Raw genomic sequence first — 22,866 nt, 5'->3', positions numbered from 1 at the left:
GACTCTAACGTGGCCACTTGTGAGCATTGGCCAACGTTAGTGATAATGTTAAGTGTCACTAACGTTGGCTCAAATTCCTTTCTTCACATTAGAGTTCACGTTAACTTAGTTAATGTGACTCTTAACGTGGGTAATGATGGCTTCGAGAGCGTCATTGGCAGTCACTTTTCTCATTAACTTTGCAAGTTACCTCCCATTCCTTGCTTCCTTTGGTCCTGAAATCAGACAATAGAGTGCATCAAAGTTCTAGTCCAAGTCATGGGTAATGCAGAATACAATTTGTCACTAAACTCATGTAAAATCCTCATAAAATCATGTAAAATGCACAATGTATGCTTGAATCAAGGTGTAAGTGAATATCTATCCAAAACTAGCTTATTTCCTAAGAAAATGCATGAAACTATCCTAAAAACAGTAAAGAAAAGGTCAGTAAAACTAGCCAAAATGCCCTGGCATCAGGAATTTCATACAAAAATGAGGGGTGGACACCACTGCAACAAATCAGTTTAGTATTACTTGACCTATCAACGCATTGTAAGCAATCAGGGTGTCTATGATGCCCAAGGACTTGTACTTGGGCCTTTAGGTTAGCGAATATCTCGTCCATCCCCTCGACCACATATTCCTCAAGTATGGTATATCTCTCCTTGTCCTTCTTCAATTCCTCCTAAGGATCAAACTTCTCCTCGAAAACTCGAGTGTAGCTCTCCTTGGCCTTCTTTTTCAACCCTCTGCCATAGCCGTAGCCGCCTCAGCCTTTTTCACTCTGGACCGAGTCTTCTCCAAGTCAGACCTCAGTCCATCCCTCTCCTCCTCCAATTCCTTATTTAACTCCTTCAGCCTCTCTACCTCAGCTCGGGCAGCTACTAAGGAGCTATGAGTGGCGCTAAGAGGGGTCTTTTGCAACTCCTTGGCCAAAGATACACATATTCCTGCTATCCGAATTCCATTTCAGGCCATGAGTTGGAGATGGTTCTAAATAGCCATATCATCCATGCTAATACGGCTATGAGGGAGAAAATTTCTCTCACTCCAAGCGAGCCCGTCAAATCCTTTATCGTAAATACTCCCCCTTTCAACAGTTTTTTGCCTTTTGGGAGGTGGCTCCGAGGATGAAGGAGAAGGGGGGACCACTGCACTTTCTGGAGGGGACTCAGGAGCAATCAGCCAACTAGAGAGAATGGAAATAACCTTCTTTTGAGCTGAGGGACCCGAGTCTGACTTCTTTGGCAAAGGTCGGGCAGAAGCATCCCCAGCTTCTTTTTGTTGTATACCTCGTGCGACAACGTTCTTCCTGGTAGCCCGTATTATTTTCATAGCAGCAGACTTCGGAGCCATCTTCTATGTAAAAGTAAAAGTACATTAATTGCCAGCACAAATCACAACCAAAATAAAAAAGCTAAAGGTAAGAAAACTACCTAGCTCGAACTGAAGCTGACTAGGGTCCCCTAAGAACTTTTTGGTACTCAAGTGAGGAGCTTGGCCCCAGCACTCTTGAAAAAAGTCAACTGCGGCCTTCTCAAGGTCATCTACGCAATACTTGGCTTTCATGGGTCTTTCCTCCCAGTATAACAGGAAACAGGGTTCATCATTCTCATCCAAAAAGAAAGGTCGGAAACCCTCCATAGCTTGGACCTTGAAAAAATAATTTTTGAAGTCGTGGAAGGACTCGTCAAAAATAGAAAAAATCTTTCTACCCTGAACGGCACGGAAGGAAAGCCAAGCTAGTCTTTTTGAACCAAAAGGCTTGGTCAGAACAAAGAGGTAAAAGAAGACCTTGAGGGAAGGTCAGACATCAAGTTCTCGACACAAAAGTTGGTAAATTTTCAAAAAGGCGCAAGAATTCATGTGTAATTGAGTAGGGGCAAACATTACAAGTCCAAAGATCTTTTCTCTCAAAATCAGAGAAAGGAAGCCTAACATCTAGTTTTGAAAAAAAACAATCATAAGCATAGAAAAAAAGACGCTCTGACCTATCTAAAGGGGGAAAGCATACCCTCTCCTCAGGATTGGCTACCACTATTTTCTAATTTCGCTCATCCTCTCGATTCTCACAGATCCTATGATGCCTAGAAAAGGTCTCGGCGTATTCTTTATCAACTACAGGAACAACAATAAGGACAAAAGTATCTACCCAAATTAAAAGTGAATGAGGGACTTTTGTCGACATGCGTGAATAACAGATCGAGACATAAAACTATATCTACAAATGCAATAAAGAGAAGTCATTATTAAAGAGCTCGGACACCAATCAAAAGAAGTCGGGTAAAGCGAAATAAAACACAACACGCGATTTCAAAAGATCTTTTCAAAATAGAAAGAACAGAAATGGCGTCCCTCCTGCACTATCAGCAGCGACACCATTAGAAGGCAACACGATTATGTTCTACAGCAATAAAATGGCAAAAAGTTCCTCCAAATTCCAGAAACACAGCCAAACATTTGTAACAGAAACTTCAGACGACAAAGAAAAGCTTCAAAAAGGGTTTTTAGTAAACAAAGCAGCAACAGTCAACAACTTTTTCCAAAGAAGTTTCTAGATACAAACAAAACCAACGATGTAAAAATCTCCGCTACTAATCAAAATGTCACCCAAATACAAGAAATAGATTCAAAAAGCCCAAAACAATTACACAAAAAAAGAAGTCAAAAATACCAACCTTGATGAAATTTGAAGAATGGAGGGGCATGCCAAATAGCAAGAAACACGAACGTTCCTCTCCGTACAACAAAACAAGATCTTCAATGGGTCCAAGATAGAGAAATCTTGGAACTAAAAACAGTTAGGAAGCAAGAAACAAAGGAAGAAGTTGAAGGAGTTTTTGTGATGAAAAAGGCAAATGGAGCATTTTTCGGAAATGAAAAAAGGAGAAGAAGAAGAGCACAAAACACTTTATAAGAGAGAAAGGGCAAAACAATCATTTTAAATCCATGCACGGATTCCAAGAAAACTGTCGCGTAACGTTTGCCCCTCATTTAAAGACACAACATTTAAAAACTTTAAAACACGTCGAGTACCCGACCTCTTGAAGGCGGTGTACCTGACATCGAAACTGAAGCCATAAAATGCTTGAATCTAATCTTGAGGCAAGTCTGGACTCAAGCAGGGACACTGTTCATACCCTGACCCAAAACATATAACTAGGCCCAATAAGGATGAAAGGCCCGCTCAAAAGGGGTGATCTCTACCCATACCCGACCTCTATAAAGTGGTCGGACACGATGAAAGAGACTGGCTTATACTTACCTAAATACGTAACTGACTCCTAAGATATCTCTTATTTATCTAGAAGAAAGATCTCAACAACTCCCAAGATAAAAGGAACAGTTATCCACCAATAAAGGTGGAACTAAAACCCTGCTTAAAACCTTTGCTAATTTAGGCATCGAAATCTCTTGCAGGTACCACCCTTCACCTTCTCACGTGGAACTTGGACAACAGCACCTCGACACTAAACAAGTCAGACGCTGCCTCAGAAAGGTTCTGGACCTTACATCCAAGCCCACATCAATGTTTCAAGTAATCTTCGAAACACCTCTCTATATTGATATTTAAAGAAAACTATACTAATTTAATCTCTCATTTTTGTAAAAATAATTCTAAAATAAATAGTGAAAATCGAATCCAATTCCTTGAGGTCATACTTTTCGCGGATATTTTAACTAAATTATTATTCTTTTTATATTTACTATATTATATATAAAAACTATAATAAAAAGGCAACTTGACAGAGATGGAATCCTTGACAAAACACTTAGAGTGTGTGTGGTTCAAAGATTAAATTTTATTAGCAAGAATATCATTCCTAGGAAATATAATGCTTAGGAATGAGATTACTTAGAATATAAGATTCTCTTGTTTGGTTATAAAATTTAATGCATTGAAATATTATGTAATAATTCTAGGAATGACTAAATTTTTGTTTAGTTAAGTTTAAATATCTTGGTCATATTATGTAATATGTCAAAATTACCCTTAATCATTCAAATTAAAATATTAATGACTAAAAATTAAATATAAACCTAATTAAATATTATATTTTTTACATTGATTTTTTTTAATTTATAAAATATTTCTAATAATAAATTTATTAAAATACTCCTAATAACAAATATCTTTAGTTAAATTATTATTGACTCTAAATTTTTTAAATTTACTAAAATACTCCTAATATTAAATATGTTTAATTAAAATTAACACAAAATACGTATCTAACTTTTCAAAAATTCCATAATTCATAATTCGTCTCATAATCCATAATTGAACTTATATAAAACAAATCTCAACTATTCTAACCACATATGTATCAAAAAGTTTTACTATTATCCAAATTAAAGTTACAAAGAAGTCTCAAAAATTAAACTTTACTAGCAGACATACATGCACAACTCTTGTACAAGAACACAAACATATCAATAAAATGAAATCAATGTTACAATAGACAACCTCATACATAGAAAAATAAACACAATTATCGTGTATGATGTCTTCTCCTCCATTGGTTCCACATTTCTTGTGCAAGTTGATCCCTCCATCTACCCCAAGCATCGCTCGTCTCAATATGGTGGATCGTCCCTCCATCTACTCCAAGCATATTTTGATCTTCTATCTCATCAATAGGATCCACAACCATCACTCTTCTAATGTGATTATGCAAAAGGCAATATACAGTTATAACTCTTCCTTAAGTTTTAATAGGATAAAATGACCTTCCCCTTAAAATTTTTTATCTTGCTTTCAATACTCCAAATGCCCTTTCAATGACATTTCTAGCTTGTGAGTGTTTCATATTAAAATGTTTTTGGGCTGTACTAGGTTGATTATGTGGATTAAACTCACTCAAATGATATTTTTGTCCTCTATAATTTGCCAAAAATCTTTCACAATTCATGTATCCAGCATCACATAAGTAATAATGACCTAGTGTGACATACACAATTGAACAAAATTAACGAAAGATCAAATGGTTACTTTGATAACATACTAAAGTCTCAATAAAATACCTTGGGAAACACTAAACCCATTGCGAAATAGTGCATCTCGCAATACCCTAGAATCCGCAGCTGAACCCTCCCAACTCGCCAGTACGTAGATAAATTGCATATTGGGAGCAACCACTCCAAGCACATTGGTTGTTATGTCACCTTTTCTTTTTCGATATCTAGGCTTATCAGTCTCAAGGACATTGACTTTGATATGAGTCCATCTAAGGCTCCTAGGCAATCTTAAAATCCAAAACAAAGATCAATTAACTCAATCCTAAAAAGCACCAATCATATGAGATTTAATAACATTAGCAAAATAAATTATCTTGAACCATTTTCATCGTTCATCCATTCTATCCTGGCTAAAGGGTTGAGGTTTCTTCAGTAAGAGATTATGACATCTCAAAATAGCAAGCAAAACATCATTAAACCGCATACTAATTGTTTCTTCATATCTCACAAATTGTCTCTTTATTACTCTAATTTTGACGTCATGTGCTATAATATGTAAAAACATGGCAACCATTTCTTCCACACCCATATTCCTACTTGGTTCTAACCTTCCAACCCTTTTAAGCATGTTACACAATGCATGAAAGGCACATTTATCCATTCTTGTGTTTTCTATACATGCTAGATCACCAAAATAAATAATCCTATCAACACTAACATCTCTTATTACTTGCCTACTATAACTATCATTCCATTTTCTTTTCTTGTTTCTCAATTGCAATATAATCAAAACATAGCAAATCATCAACAACTTAACCATAAGGTCATTCATTAATTTGAAATGTAAAATCAAGCAGCCAATAACTTTCATCTTCTATTTGGGATCCATTCTGTAAAAAAAATAAACATTAAAATATTTAGCTAGAAGACTTAACTATTTATTTATTTTATGTAATTTTTTTCTATCATTTAAAAGATAAAATTAATAGCCATACTTCAAACTTATTCAAAATATTTAGCTTATTGCATAAATCATAATTCAAAGCTAAGCAATGAGATCAGACCATAGAGATATACATTCAGCACTTAACTTCCCTTTAATTTGATTTCAGAATTTCAATTTGACTTATTATTATGTTAAAATTTTTTATATTTTATTTTTCTACCTTTATTAATGTGTAGTAAAAGTTAAAATGGTTCTGTCTAAGAATTATCTAAAGAAGAATGAAGGCAACCCTATCATCAACTACAATTTCATGAAGGGATAAGGAGACTAAATATGTATCCAATTTCAGAAGCAGTTTGACAGTTTCAAGAAGACTAAATATGTATCCAATTAAAAGTATAACTTTTTGCCGTGGACACGAGAGGGACACAGATCAAATTCAAGGGCACATTGTTTTGATAATTTATTTTGATAGATCAACTCCAGTATTTAGAATTTCAACCAAATACCTAATGCCAAACCAACATTACATATTTTTCGAAGAGTGTACTCATAAGTCATGACATAGCAAGTAACAACAATGGCAGAAAATGAGAAATGATACTTGCACTATTTTATTGTACACCTTAAGTGAACACCTTAAAGCAATTTTTCTGCATTATCTCTCTTCTTAACTTTCACTTTCAAATTTAAAAATGGAAAGTGTACACAAAATGTGTACACAAGAGTAATACATATAAAGTTGCTTTCAAATTTTTCTCCATTATCATAACTTGAATACTTGATATTCATAAAACATAACATACTTCTCCAAAATATATAAAGTGGCTTTTTATTTTCTCAAACATTTATTTTGTTAAGAAATGATTATGATAAAAAGATCCAAATGTTCCCAAAGAAGCTATCAACAAGACACGACTACTAAGGAATATAACAATAATTAGTATGAACAGAATGGAACTCTTTAAATAGCAGTAAAGTCAGATGTATAGCTCAGAGATGGAAATAAATGAAATCATAAAAAAAGGGAAAAAACAAGTAATGCTTTACAGGATATGCAAAATGTAGCCATTCACGTTTATATAGATATGCAATTCACGAAAAGTTCAAGTTTATATAGACTCAGCAGCCTCTAATTGTTTAAATAGAATCACTCCTATGACAGAGACATATGATGAAACCAAAAAGAATCAAAAGCAAGCTCAAACAAAAGCAAGCTCAAAAGCCATTGAAATTTCTTCTACCATACAAATAAAAAAGAATCAAAAGTTATCATTTCCTGCAATGAAATTATAAAAGCTATATCCAAGTTACTAGTCAAACAAACTGATTGTACTTTGTAAGAAAAAGACTATCCACAAGATGGTCCAAAATGGGCAAATGGATTTACACATTCCAAGAAAAACTTGGGTATATAGTTAAATAAGTGTTGTCATCAATTTATCCACAAACAAAAAATCTACAATGTCTAGTATAAGAAACATAAAGCCACAGAGCAGAAGAGGGCATCTCATTTGCTCTTTCAAAAAACATAGTAACTTTATACTAAAAGAATGATCAGCAAAATTAAAAGAAAATAAATTAAAAATATTACATTGTGAAACAACATCAGAAAACTTAATACAGTACTATGAACTATTAAACTCAATTTAAGAAGAGCACTTGAAAATGGTTTAAAATTGCAATTCAAAACTATAATTGCAACTGAATTTGCCAACACACACTCAACTTCAATCCCAATAACAATAATAAAATTATCTGATCAATTCCATGGCTTTGCTTCCATCAATAGCAACAACTTTGAATACCAATATATATAATCAAGCACATACATTCATAAATGAATAACTGAATTTATATAAGGATTAGTGATTGCACATTATCAAGAACAGGATATCAGTAATATCACTAACTACATAATAATACAGAAATACAATTGAATGTGAAATTTGGAAATTTGGAAATTTGGAAATACATTTGTCTCACTAGCTATGAATTCAAGCAGCCACAATGCCCCCTCTAACAGTAACAGACATCAATGTGAGATTTGGAAATTTAAACCTACTAGTAAAACTCCTTCTCTATTGTATTGACTAGTTGGATCAGTGGAGTATGACAAAAATGGGTGAAATTCCTATATTTATTTACTCTGTACTCAACTTCATTCTCATCCAACTAGAATATTTTGTTTCATAATGGAAACTACTTACATTGCAAAGTCTAGGAAATTGATTAATATCCTTTCATCAAATCATCAAAATCGGTGACAACAAGCTTAAACTCTTTATTTGAGACAAATCATCAAACACTTGTTTGCATGCAACAAAATCACAGAGAATATCTAAGAAATCAAGCAAAACAAAAAATAACTAATCAAATTTGCAGTTTATTGCAAAAAATTAGTGTAATATGATGTAGAAAGTATAAAAAAAACCCAAACCTTAATGAGAGATTCAGAGAAGCAATGCGAACATGAACTCCAAGAAGAGGAGATCAGTCTTCTGTTTAGCGTAATGGTGGCGCCAACACAGCTCCGGTGGCAATGGCATTGGTGAAGCCTCCACTGATTTGGCGAGAAACTCAAACCTTAATATGAGATTCGAAGAAAATTCAGAGAGAGAAAGTGCGAACATGAATCGGAGAAGAGGAGACGAATCTTCTATTAAGAATAACGGCGACGCCGGTGCCAGCTCCGATGGCGTTTAAGACTCACTGATTTGGGGAAGAAAAACGCTCTGCTAAGGTTTCGCTTTTCAGAAAGGAACCAAAAAGAAGGTAAAACCTAATTAAATATTAGGGGTAATTTAGTCTTTTTTTATTATACACATTCCATTCCTATTAGAATTAAAGATGACTAGGGAGTGATAGAAATAAAATTGGTGGTAATTTAATTCCTTAAAATAAAACATACCAAGGAATAATTTTTTAAATTTTGAACCAAACATGAGAATAAGACATTCCCATCTCAAAATTCCTGGGAATATACTTGTATTCCCTCCAACCACACACACCCTGAAGTATGAATGAATGTAATCATATCACAAATGAGGGTATTCCTTCAATAGATACTATACTTTTAGAGAGAAGCTGAAGCAAAATTTCTATTTCACATTCAGTGCATGACTTGAAAAGGTAATCTATAATGAAGAATGAAATAGGGATACAACTACATCAGCTAAGCTTACATCTCAAAATTGACAGCAATATTTCAGCTTATACAATTGTAAAACGACACTAACATTTCAAAATCAGACCAAAACATCTCTTACACGGATGAGAGCATTAACTCCTATGCCAGTAACTGTATAGTTTCAACCTTCTTGTGAGCTACGTCCTTCACTTTCTTAATGGAACCGTGTCTTGATTTGCTTGATTTTTTCCTTTTCTTTGAAACAGTAGCATTTTCTTGAGGATCTTCCTCCTCAACAACGTGCTGTTTATCTATAATGTTGTCAGACTGCAAAGGAATCTCTGCCGTAAATTCTGAATGTTGAGTCTCTGGTTCGATAACTGACATTCCTGATAGAATGTAGTCTAACAAAAATGTGCTTCTTACAAGTCTGTCTATCCTGCCAAAGTGCCTCTGGCTATATGCGATAAGACCTTCAAGAAGTTCACCAATCCCTTTAATCTGAAATGTCCCATGAGAAAATATTCATTAATTTTCCCTGAGAAAATGCAATTTATTTATTATTATACATGAACATTAAACATGACATTATTATTATTATTATCATTATTATCACTATCATTATCATTATCATTATTATTTTGCAGAAGATGCAAACGTAACAGACAATAAAATACACGAATGTAAGAAGTCCTAGACCACAATTGATAATCAGCAAAAGCAATTCAGTCACTAAGCTTAGCATCAAAATATGCAAAAAATTCATTATCGGTTGCATTAAGACTCTAGAAAAGGTCCCGGAAGAAAAGCACCTGAACTATTTCTGTTGGAGGAAAGATGTTGAAAGCTCTGAAAAGCACAAACTGTGAAACATAACAGAGCTTTGGTTTTGTATTCCATTCTCGAACATAATTAAATAATACACGAAGCTCTTCACCACCCAAGCCCTTTAGTGCTCTGTCTATATGATCTTCAGCCCCTCTCTTCCTGCAAAACAGTCAGTCTAGAGTATGCCAATAGAAAATTTAGAAAATGAAATAGATTAATGCTAACCTGCAAATGCCTGCAAATAACTCAAAAAGCTTGTGGGGTCTTCGCAGCTCAAATGCAAGTTGGATAGCTTTAGTATAGTCAGCATCAGAGATAGCATTCTGTAGCTCTTGACCTCTCAAAACCCCCTCTTCCTGCATCAAGGTTAGAAATCACGTTGTCTTTCTAGTCCATACAGCACACAGGTTACATTAAATGGAAGGAAAGATACAGAAATCTATGATAAAACCACATCATCCTTTAACACTAGAGTATGTTGTGTCTTGCAACATCAGATTAACAAGAAACATCTGTTACTGTTAGCATCATAACCAGAATCATCTAATTTAAAATGAGGTCAAAATATTGCCTTCAATTTGGTGATTACAAATACCCCATGCAACTTTAGGTAGTCCAATTTTTTGCTAGTTAGTTTGATATATATATATATATATAACATAGAGAAAGATGCACAAACTCCATTATAATTAAACAAATAATTTTTCAAGATGTAGATGCTTCATATGATTTAGTTCATTCATATATTGTGGCACTCAATTGTTTATCTTACTTAGAAACAGTATCCAAAATAAAAACTGCAGATATTGTAACAGAAAATTTGCATAATAAATATTACCAATCAGTAATTCAGCATATCTTAAACAACCAGCACTCTGGGCACCAAACAATAAATATGGATATATACACACACACAATGAATTTAATTTAACTCACCTCTTTGCGGAAAGCAGCTTCTTTGTCTGCTGCAGTGGAATCATACCATAGATTGACAACAGCATCACTGCCACCAGTTGCAAGCATTTCCGTCTTCCTACCTACAGCCAAGGCCCAAACCTGCAAGCCAAATTACTTCAGCAAAAGAAACACAGAAGCTTGAATTCTTTCATTTGTATGGAAACATTTCATGAGGAAAATGGTACCTTGTCTTCATGATTATCATAAGTCGCAACACATTCATTAGTCTTTACAGTCCATAGCTTTACCAAACCATCAGCCCCTGAAACATTGATCAGGTTTATCACACATGCAATAAAAAAGTTGCAAGGACCCAAAAGCAGCTAGATATGGCCTCATACCGCAGGACACAATTTGTGTTCCTCGAGTAACAAACAATGCTCGTAACACACTTGAAGTGTGTCCTTCAAATGTCTTCAGACATGAGCCATCGGATATAGCCCATATCCTTATTGTCTTATCCCCGGATGCTGTTACAACACACTGATCAACAGGAGAAAATTCGACAGACCAAATTCCCCTCTTATGCCCTCTAAGAACAACTACAGATACAAGATCCGGAAGTCTCCAAATACAAGCTGTACGATCCTGATGGAAACAAGTTAGATGTTGATGGTAAATACAGTGAAAATACTTTCTCAATAAATGAATATAGGAAAAAGCTATTATTAGTAGGGAATAATATAAACTGTAAAAGGGCCAAATAAAGCTTTAATTTCAGATATACCTGAGAACCACTACATACTAAACTATCGTTTGGAGCAATAGCTACAGAATTGATGTCTTTATCATGTGCAGCAACAACAGCTTTTGCTTTTAAATTAATTGCCATTGTCATATCATCTGAAAGACCATTCATGCTCCACACTTTAAGAGTATGATCACTGAGAAAGATTAACAAAAAGTGGTAAGAAATAAATTTGAACAATTAAGTACAAAGAAATATCTTTCAGGATTAAAAACCAAAACTTCAGCAATAACCTCAGCAGTGTATAATGTAAGCTCATATATTGGTAGGAACAAGTATGTCGAATTTGATGTTTGATGAAAATGATCCTTTGCTTGATCATAGAGACAAACAACTGGCTTCCATGAACAAGTCAAAAGCATAGAAGTTCTTGTACAAAATCAATGCTTTTCTTTTTGTATAGGAAATAGTAATCACATTTGTGATTAAAAGACTAAACGTCTAAACATAAGAAATGGGATAAAGGGAGTCAGAGTCAGGTACTTACATGGAGTTAAAAAGTAAATAATATAGCTCTGTAGAGAATTAAACATAAATAAATGCATCAAACTTACCTACTACCACTAACGAAGAAGTCCCGTTTTCTTTTTGAAAAAGCAACGGCTCCAACAGCTCCCATGTGACCTATGCCAACTCCAATGCAGCTTTTACTTTCTGCTTCCCACAATCTAACCTATACAGTGACAATGAGTACAGATGCAAACATTTAATATACATAAGACTTTATCACAGTGTTCTCTACACACATATCATGAACTCGATCAACACTAGTTAGCATTCGAACTGGAACACCAAGGATACTGCTTCCCCTGTAGAAGGAAATGCAAAATATTTACAACAATTGAGGTAAAAAAGATGGGGGATCTTACACTGTTGTCTTTACTTCCAGTCACAATCAGTGATCTACCAGAACTTGATACACAGGTGTCAAGGCATAGAACAATTTCAGTATGACCAGATAAGACATAGGAACATGACATAGATGCAAGGTCATAAACCCGAACCTGCAAAGTCCAGGAAGAGTTATATTTTAAGGATCAATAACAGCATTGCTCTTGTTTGACAAATGGAAAATAGTCAAAATACACAGCAGATCGAAAGGTGTTGAATCAAATCCTGATGACAAACTAACATGAAAATAAAGCAACCCCAAATACCAATTAGCATTTTCAGATCTCACCACTCGTTACAGCATATATAAAACCAATAAACCATAATGATATTGAAAGTTTCAAATCATAAAAGTTGGGGATGTAGGAAATTTTCCAAAATGGAATTTCTCAGCAAAAGGAATCTTAATCCTCAAATACATAAATTTTTTTCATAAAAAAAAAGAAGCTTTATAGTGCTGATACTCAATCTTCAATGCAAACCACAGTTTAAAGTCATTACATATACAGACATGAATCATAGACAAATGTCATCATATTTAGCCGTCACCACTAGATAAACTTATTCAAGGAAAAACTTGTCCTTTTTCAGTATTAGTATGTTCAATGTGAAATTTGAAAAGGATTCCTAAAGAAGCCAGATTGTACATATATGTTGCAGGGTTATATTACAACAATTTAGGATTTTTACATAAAAAAGCAAATCTTCTCACCTGCTCAAGATTAGTAGCAAGAGCAAGGAACTTCTCATCATCCCCTACAAACTTCATATCCACAACCTCTTCATTATATCCTACCAATCTTTTGGTTAGATTTAATTGCAACAACTCTACAGTGCTCTCCAGAGAGTAAAATAAAAACTGTTGATCTGCAGTCACACAAAGCAGCCCTTGATCTGAGGGAAGCATAACAGCAGAAATAAAACCTCTTCGCAAGCCATCTTCATCTGTACCGGCTGTAACATCTGAAACCTTTTGCTCAAACAAGCAAACTGCACTGTGACTACAAAATATCCAATGAGGCAATGCAGTAATACCATCTTGATTGACACAATGTTGAAATAAATCCTCTTCACCACATTTATCAATTTTCTTTTCTAAAATAAACAAATAAATAAAATCATCATGTTCAACATTAATAACCAATTTTAAGTGTGTCAAATTATACAAACTGCCCACATTGGTATAACTACAGCAAAACAAACCAAGATTTAGTTGCAAAGCTACGAACTTAAATTTTAGCATGCCTCCAATCATATAGAACTATAGGTATATCTTTGCTTCAGGTTTTTTTGACAAAAAATCAGTTTTTTAAATATGAAAAAATTCAGTTTTCACCTATTTATATAAATATCATAAAATAACAGAAAATAAATTAAAGAAAAAAACATTTTCCCGCATTATTTAACCCTGAAAAAAGCTAGATAGAGATTAGCTTTTGATTAAAATCAGTTTTCGGATTTGTCGCAACATATAAAAGAATCAAATAGTAAAAAGCACTTTCAAATAATTAGAACCAAACGCATCATAAATATTTAAACTAATAACAAATTTTTATATTTAACCCTACCCTTCAGAACCCCATATGTGCACAATGCCTCTTTCACCAACCGTAACAAAATAGAATGCTTGAGAAACAGCTCGTTTTTTTGCATTTTTCCCATATAAGTCCAGAGATGCAGCGAACGGACTCCCAGATCCAACCACACAAACAGCTTCAACTGCCTCATTTGTGATGACAGTCTTCTTGCAGCTATAATCATGAAGGTCCCACAATGTTACAACCTGCAATAGTCCAGACAGCACTTTGTCAGTTTAGTAGAATGAATTTGCATATAAATCATGCACAAGTAAATTGTGAGTTCATCCCACACAAAATACCAAAGGGGAAAAGAACAGAATGCATATAGCTTTCAATATTCAGGATTAAGGAGTTCCAAATATTTTGATGGTGATGCTAGTCATATAAGAGATGAACCATTAAAATACAAACAAGGAAAACTCAAAAGGAATGAATTAATACATAAAAGATAAAAAAGGAGGCAAGAAGACAAAAAACAAAAAAAAGTGTCACAAGATAGAACAAAATGTAAGATAAGGTCTCATTAGAGCAGGCCTTATCTCTTCCAGCACTAAGCAATGTCCATCCATCTTCAGATACTGCCAAGGAAGTCACAGCGGAGCGATGATTATCTAGTGTTGCAATGCAGTTCTTTTTCTTTGTCTTGGAAACATCCCAAACTCTCAAAGTTGCATGATCGCCACCATCATCACTGCCAGAAAAAATCTGTGGAAACCAATAACATCCACATTAGTTAATTTAAACATATGAATAAAGGTAGAATTAGAAACTGGGAATGGTTCAAAGCAAGGGAAGAATAGCACAGGGAGAAAGAAAGGTCAAATTTGCACTAGACAGATCCAAAAAAATTCCCATCATGTCATTAAACCCCTCTCCTGCTGATGCTACAATGACCTCTGTTTAGACAGTAATTTTATGTGAAACCTTGAGGTTACTGAACTCCTCAGCTTGTATATTTATATACACTTTCTAATCATAATCATTCATAATTGATCCCAATTGATTCTAATCTAACCTAATTGACACTTTACAGCTAATAGGCTGAATATAATATCAACAACTTCTTGTCTTTAGAAACCATCAATTAAAATTTTGAAAATAAAAACCATAAAATAGAAAAATGTTAAGTAACCACTAGCCAAGCTTGGGCTCCTCCCATGGTCCCATCCCGTCTGTTCAATCACACTGTCTGCATAGTTTTCCCCATACAATAAAAGGGCGGAGAAGCAAGTCTGTTCTTCCACCAATTAGTCTTTTTCAACATGGAATCCATAGACCACCAGTATATGAATACAATTCAAATTCTCTATGAACTATCAACTGCTCTATATAATAACTCATTCCATAATATATACTTATAACCAAAATGCATGCATATGGACACCCTCACAAAGCACTCCAATTCAACAAAAACTGCAAATCAACGAGCTCTTTACTTACAAGCTGTTTTTCAGGATCAGGATGGAACATAATACAAGAAACAACTCCACCATGACCTTTGAAGTAATGAGTGCAGTATCCACCATCCACATCCCAAACAAGCACCTTCCTATCAGCTCCACCAGTAGCGAGCAACCCTCCAGAAGGGTGACACGCCATGCACATAACAGGACCATCATGACCCTACACAAGCTCAGACCACAATCATATTTCAATTTCAATTTCAATTCCATCTTAATGTGAAAGCGAAATTCAATTCCGGAAATGTTACCTTCCAGGAGCGGACGCATTTGAGTGTGGAGAGGTCCCAAACCCTGATTTGGCGGCTGTGGCTGGAAGAGAAGAGGAGCTTGTCGTCGGGGCTGAGTGTGAGGGCAGTGACGGACTCTGAGGCGCCGTCGAGGGTGGAGCGGATGGAGGAGGTGGCGGAGTCAACGATGTTGATGGAATCGGCGGAGGCGCATACGATGAAGGACGCGTCGGAGGAGACGGCATAGGCACCGCCGGCGTAGAACTGCTGAAGGGCAGGGACGCAGCGGTAGTTAGCCTTCAATTTAAGGGGTTCCATTTTCTAGGGAGGGGAAAAGTTGGAATCCCCTGAGCGAGAATCGGAACTCAAGGGATTTTAGTTTACTGTCTAGGGTTTTCCTTTGCTGACGAAGATGCTAGGGTTTAAGAACCAGAGTAGGGTTTTCAATTTAACAATTTTGCCTGTGTTTTTATTCTGCTCATATTCGTTTATTTTTGTCCACCTTTCTCTTTGTAACGAATTTTTTATTTTAATAAATAAAATATGGTAAATCTACCCTATCCCAGTAAAGTAATATATAATTTTTTTTTATAAAAGATAGAGAGACTCGAATTCGCGACCTTTTAGGTGAGTATAAGAAGACTATGTCATTTGAGTTATTTCTCACTGACAAATAACATGTAAGTTTTTTTTTTTACCGAAGATATGGAGAATCGAACCCGCAACCTCTTAATTGAGTATAGGGAGATTATGTCATTTGAGCTATTGTTTCTTGGCCAAATAACATGTAAGTTACCTCTTATAATTTATCACATTTTAATTAGTCATTATAGTAACCATAGTTGAGTTATTTTGTAATTAAATTATTATTTAAAATGAATAATTGTATAATTTTTTAAAATATTAAAATTCGTCTTAGGTCCTTCCAAGTATCGTCATTGCCATTGTGACAAGAAGGATGTGGTCACTGATGAGCGGATAATTTATACGCTTTTTGGCATTATTTTTAGTATGTTTTTAGTATATTTTAGTTAGTTTTTATTATGCTTTTATTAGTTTTTAAATAAAAATCACTTTTCTGGACTTTACTATGAGTTTGTGTGTTTTTCTGTGATTTCAGGTATTTTCTGGCTGAAATTGAGGGATCTGAGCAAAAATCTGATTCAGAGGCTGAAAAAGGACTGCAGATGCTGTTGGATTTTGACCTCCCTGCACTCGAAGTGGATTTTCTGGAGGTACAGAAGCCCAATTGGCGCGCTCTCAATTGCGTTGGAAAGTAGACATCCTGGGCTTTCCAACAATATATAATAGTTCATACTTTGCCCGAGATTTGATGGCCCAAACAGGCGTTCCAAGTCAGCTCAAGAATTCTGGCGTTTAACTCCAGAACTGGCACAAAAGCTGGAGTTAAATGCCCAAACTGGCACAAAAGCTGGCGTTTAACTCCAAGAAAAGTCTCTACACATGAAAGCTTCAATGCTCAGCCCAAGCACACACCAAGTGGGCCCCGGAAGTGGATTTTTACACTAAACACCCTAGCTTACTCATTTTCTGTAACCCTAAGTCACCAGTTTACTATAAAAACTACTTTTAGTGATTCATCTTGTACCTCATGACACTTTACACGTTTCATATTGTATCTTCTACGGCATGAGTCTCTAAACCCCATTATTGGGGGTGAGGAGCTCTGTCGTTCTTCATGAATTAATGCAATTACTACTGTTTTCCATTCTATCACGCTTGCTTCTGTTCTAAGATATTCATTCGCACTTCAACCTGATGAATGTGATGATCCGTGACAATAATCATCATTCTCACCTATGAACGCGTGCCTGACAACCACCTCCGTTCTACATGCAATCAAGCTTGAATGTGTATCTCTTGAGTTTCTAATCTAAGATTGGAACCTTCGTGGTATAGGCTAGAATTATTGGCAGTCATTCCTGATATCCGGAACGTCTAAACCTTGTCTGTGGTATTCTGAGTAAGATCTGGAAGGGATGACTGTGACGAGTTTCAAACTCGCGAGTGTTGGGCGTAGTGACAAACACAAAAGGATCAATGGATCCTATTCCGACATGATCGAGAACCGACAGATGATTAGCCGTGCGGTGACAGCACATTTGGAACATTTTCACTGAGAGGACGGGAAGTATCCATTGACAACGGTGATGCCCAACATAAAGTTTGCCATGGAAGGAGCCTTGCGTGCATGAAGAAGAAGATAGTAGAAAAGTAGAGATTCAGAAGACAAAGCATCTCCAAAACCTCAACATGTTCTTCATTACTGCATAACAAGTATTTATTTCATGTTCTTTTACTTTTTACAATTAAATCTGAGAATTATTGATATCCTGACTAAGAGTTACAAGATAACCATAGCTTGCTTCAAGCCGACAATCTCCGTGGGATCGACCCTTACTCACGTAAGGTATTACTTGGACGACCCAGTGCACTTGCTAGTTAGTTGTGCGGAGTTGCAAAAGTGTGATTGTAATTTCGTGCACCAAGTTTTTGGTGCCGTTGCTGGGGATTGTTCGAGTTTGGACAACTGACGGTTTATCTTGTTGCTTAGATTAGGAATAATTTATTTTTGCTGGTTTAGAGTCTTTTATTTGAGTTTAGTTTCATATTTTAAGTTTGGTGTCAATTGAATGCTTTTATTTCCTTTTAATTTTTCGAATTTTCTTGTTCCTAGTCCTTTCTTAATCTTTAAAAATTCTAAGTTTGGTGTCTTCTTTGTGTTTTCCTTTAAATTCTCGAAAATTTGTGTTTTATTTTCTAAAAATTTTAAGTTTGGTGTCCCTTGTGCTTTTATTTATTTAAAAATTTTTCAAAAATTTGTTCTTGGTGTTCATCTTGATCTTCAAAGTGTTCTTGGTGTTCATCTTGACATTCAAAGTTTTCTTGTTTGTTCTCTGTGTTTTGATCTAAAATTTCTAAGTTTAGTGTCATTTTGTTATTTTTCTCTTTCCGCATTAAAATTCAAAAATAAAAAAATATCCTTTCCCTATTTTACTCATAAATTTCGAAATTTTGCATTAATTTAGTCAGAGATTTTCAAAATCATATCTTTTTTTTAGTCAAGTCAAAATTCTAATTTCAAAAATTGATCTTTTCAAATCTTTTTCAAAAATCAAATCTTTTTAATTTCTTCAATCATATCTTTTCAATCATATCTTTTTTTTTTATAAATTGCAATCATATCTTCTCAATCATATCTTTTTCAAAATAATTTTCAATCATATCTTTTTGATTACTTTTTCCAAAATCTTTTTAATTAATTAATTAATTTAGTTTTCAATTTGCTTTTATTCCATTTTCTTCTAATTTTCGAAAATCATATCCAGAATTTTTCAAATCTTTTTAATTAATTAGCCATTTTAGCACTTGAATTATTTATTTATCTTTTTACTTTTTTTCTTAAGTCTCGAAACTTTTATTTTATTTTTCATTTATTTTGTTTTATTTTTTCGGTTACTTTTAATTTAAAAAAAAAATTCATATCAATTCCCTTTTCTCCATCATGGACATAAGTGGAGGTGAACAGTCCAGAAAGACTCTGGGGTCATATGCTAACCCCATTACAACTGCATATGGGAGTAGCATCTGTATACCTCCCATTAAAGCAAGCAGTTTTGAGCTAAATCCTCAGCTCATTATCATGGTGCAGCAAAATTTCCAGTATTCCGGTCTTCCACAGGAAGAACCTACTGAGTTTCTGGCACAGTTCTTACAAATTGCTGACACAGTACGTAATAAAGAAGTGGATCAGGATGTCTACATATTATTACTGTTTCCATTTGCTGTAAAAGATCAAGCTAAAAGGTGGTTAAATAACCAACCCACAGCAAGCATAAAAACATGGAGACAGTTATCAGACAAATTCCTGAATCAATTTTACCCTCCAAAAAGGATGACACAGCTAAGGCTGGACATCCAAGGCTTTAGACAAGAGGATAATGAATCCCTTTATAATTCCTGGGAGAGGTACAGAGGGATGCTGAAAAAATGCCCCTCTGAAATATTTTCAGAGTGGGTACAGTTAGACATCTTCTACTATGGTGGATCTATACACATGAGAGAAACAATTGAAGAGGCTCAAGAACTCATAGATACAGTTGCTAGAAATCAACATCTGTACTCAAACAGTGAGTCCTCCATAAAAGAAGAGGCTATGGTAGTAACTACTGACCCTAATCCTCAAGAATAGATTGTTGAACTTAATCAGCAATTACTCCTTATGACAAAATAATTTGCAGAATTCAAAGAGATGCTCCAAGTCACTAAAAATGCTAACAAGAATATGGAAGCACAATTGAATCAGACAAGACAGCAGCTATCTAAACAGATAACAGAAGAATGCCAAACTGTCCAATTAAGGAGCGGGAAGACATTGAATAAATCAGCTCAAAGTAGCAGAAAGCCAAGAAAGGAACAACTGACAGAGGATGACCAAACCACTACCCAAAATCCCTCTGAGGACAGCAAGAGCCCAGAGAAGAATAATTCTGGCGTTCAAACACCAGAAAAGGGTGGGAAGCTGGCGTTAAACGCCCATCCAGCACCCAATCATGGAGTTCAAACGCCAATGAGGGATCAGACACCTGCAAGTGCTGATAGTAACCCCTCTAAGAAGGCTTCTCCAACCACCTCTGAAAGGAATAAACCTGCAGCAACTAAGGTTGAAGAATATAAAGCCAAGATGCCTTATCTTCAGAAACTCCGCCAAGCGGAACAAGATAAACAATTTGCCCGCTTTGCGGACTATCTCATGACTCTTGAGATAAAGATTCCGTTTGCAAAGGCACTTGAGCAAATACCCTCTTATGCTAAGTTCATGAAAGAGATCTTAAGTCATAAGAAGGATTGGAGAGAAACTGAAAAAGTGTTTCTCACTGAAGAATGCAGTGCAGTCATTCTGAAGAGCTTACCAGAGAAGCTTCAAGATCCAGGGAGCTTTATGATACTGTTTATACCCTGGGTCGAGCTATCCGACCTGGGATGATTGGAGGCAAAGCGACCGACCTCTTCAGGTCAGACTACCTGACCTCTTTACAAAAGAGGTCGGCCAAATCGACAGGAAGGCCCAAGTAGGCCCAAACAAAGGGACACAGCCCAATCCAAAGGCAACCCAAGCCTACAGAGAGAAGGGCGATTCCGTTGAAGATAAGCTGACCTTACCCAAAGATAAGATATCTAAAAAGGTCACTCTATACCATTATAAATACACTAGAGCACCCAGGTATAACTCATACTCTGATTCGACAATAAACCTGCTTAATACCCATGCTAACTTAAGTATCGGAGTCTCTTGCAGGTACCCCCCACCCTCCGGTGACCAAGGATCAGAAGTGCAGCTAGATCAACAAGTCGGACACGACGGCTCCGGCCGCCACTTACCGGCCAGACACGTCGGCACCGACCAGTACAGAAGATCTCGACCGAGATCGACCTCCAGTTTCAGGTAACCCTCGAAACATTGGCGCCGTTGCAACTTGAAAAAGAAACCTAACAACAACGAGAGATCGGAAAGGATCTACAAAGAGAGGTACGTCGACGTCGAAAATTGGAAGAAAAACTACAGCAATTAGAAGCCGATATCAAATCAAAAGCTCCTCGAACCACCCTAGACAAAAATTCACGCAAAGAGCAAGACCCATTCACCAGGGAAATCATGAAAACCAAAATTCTAAAAGACTTTAAACTCCCGGATATGACTTTGTATGATGGCACCACAGATCCCAACCACCATCTCAGTAATTTCAGAAGTAGAATGTACCTCACCGACGCCTCAGATGCCGTTTGCTGTAAAGCCTTTCCAACAACTCTCATGAAGACAGCAATCAGATGGTTCGACAACCTACCTCCAAAGTCCATCTCAAACTTTGACGACTTGGCCAAAAAATTCCTAGCCAGATTCTCCATCCAGAAAGATAAGGCCAAGCACGCCCCCAGTTTACTAGGGATCAAGCAAGGAGATCGGGAGAGCCTCCGTAACTACATGGAAAGATTCAACAAAACATGCATGGACATACAAAGCTTACCAACAGAGGCTGCCATCATGGGACTCATCAATGGCCTACGAGAGAGACCTTTTAGCCAATCTATATGAAAGAAGTACCCTACCTCCTTAGACGAAGTACAGGAGCGAGCAGAAAAATACATCAACATGGAAGAAAACGCTCGGTTGGGATAAACCTCAAAATCTGGGGCCCCCTACCGAGATAAAGACAAGGAATCCAAAAGGAAAGAAGATCGACAAGGGGAGAAAATAAAAAATACCATACTTACACTCCTCTCAGGGCATCCCTGGTCGACGTATACAAAGAAGTCTGTCATACAGAGAAAATCCCCCCAGCGCGGCCACTCAAAGGCAAAAGGGGAGGAGGAAACCGGAATGAATACTGTGAATACCATCGAGTCCGAGGGCACTCCACCAACGAGTGCTTTGACTTAAAAAATATCATAGAAAAATTGGTGAGAGAAGGAAAATTAAATCGATTTCTGGCCACCCGAGATGAGGACCAAAGAAAGAGACGAAGGGACGAAGACGCCGGATGAACTGAACGATCACCTCGGACACTAGAAAGACACGTCCACATGATACACAGCGGATTCGCAGGAGGTGGGATCTCCAAATCATCTCGTAAAAGACATCTCAAAGAAGTATATCATGTCAAGGAAAAGGAGGAAACCCGACATCCCTGCTATAACATTCACTAAAGAGGACGCATCCGGCATCATCTCGGGACACGACGATCCCATGATCATCACTATCATACTGGAAAACGCCAATCTACACCGCACATTAATAGACCAAGGGAGTTCTGCCGACATCTTATTCAAAACAGCCTTCGACAAACTCGGCTTAGAAGAAAAGGAACTTAGAGCATACCCGAACAGTCTGTTTGGACTAGGAGATACCCCGGTACAACCACTGGGATACGTATCGCTACACACAACCTTCGGAAAAGGGAATCAATCCAGGACCCTCAAAATAGACTACATTGTGGTCGACGTAAGTTCAGCCTACAATGCTCTAATAGGTCGGACAACTCTCAATCAACTCAGCGCAATAGTCTCGACTCCACATCTATGCATGAAATTTCCAACTACAGAGGGGATAGCCACGATAAAAGCATATCAAAAGATGGC

At 36.2% G+C, this 22,866-nt stretch overlaps 1 protein-coding gene across 2 annotated transcripts; it reads right to left on the bottom strand.

The window, feature by feature from the left end:
- Positions 1–8,958: 8,958 nt before the first annotated feature.
- TOZ (Transducin family protein / WD-40 repeat family protein) lies at positions 8,959–16,209 on the bottom strand. Of its 2 annotated transcripts, none has more exons than XM_016335814.3 (14): positions 15,730–16,209; positions 15,459–15,641; positions 14,553–14,723; positions 14,007–14,221; positions 13,151–13,433; positions 12,417–12,551; positions 12,102–12,220; positions 11,527–11,683; positions 11,141–11,387; positions 10,985–11,061; positions 10,779–10,898; positions 10,068–10,198; positions 9,827–10,001; positions 8,959–9,515 (listed from the first exon to the last, which is right to left on the bottom strand). In XM_016335814.3, exons 1-14 carry the CDS (start codon positions 16,024–16,026, stop codon positions 9,174–9,176), a joined length of 2,652 nt encoding a protein of 883 aa, XP_016191300.1. In that variant the 5' UTR covers positions 16,027–16,209; the 3' UTR covers positions 8,959–9,173. The 2 variants fall into 2 exon arrangements, with proteins under 2 accessions (XP_016191300.1, XP_016191291.1); XM_016335805.3 differs by having other exon boundaries at positions 13,151–13,439; positions 15,730–16,202.
- Positions 16,210–22,866: the final 6,657 nt, after the last annotated feature.

The sequence above is a fragment of the Arachis ipaensis genome, chromosome B1 (assembly GCF_059453495.1).
Source record: "Arachis ipaensis isolate K30076 ecotype BB chromosome B1, ASM5945349v1, whole genome shotgun sequence".
Lineage (NCBI taxonomy): Eukaryota > Viridiplantae > Streptophyta > Magnoliopsida > Fabales > Fabaceae > Arachis > Arachis ipaensis.
The sequence above is the reverse complement of the archived record's forward strand: the minus strand, read 5'-3'. Positions and strand labels throughout refer to the sequence as shown.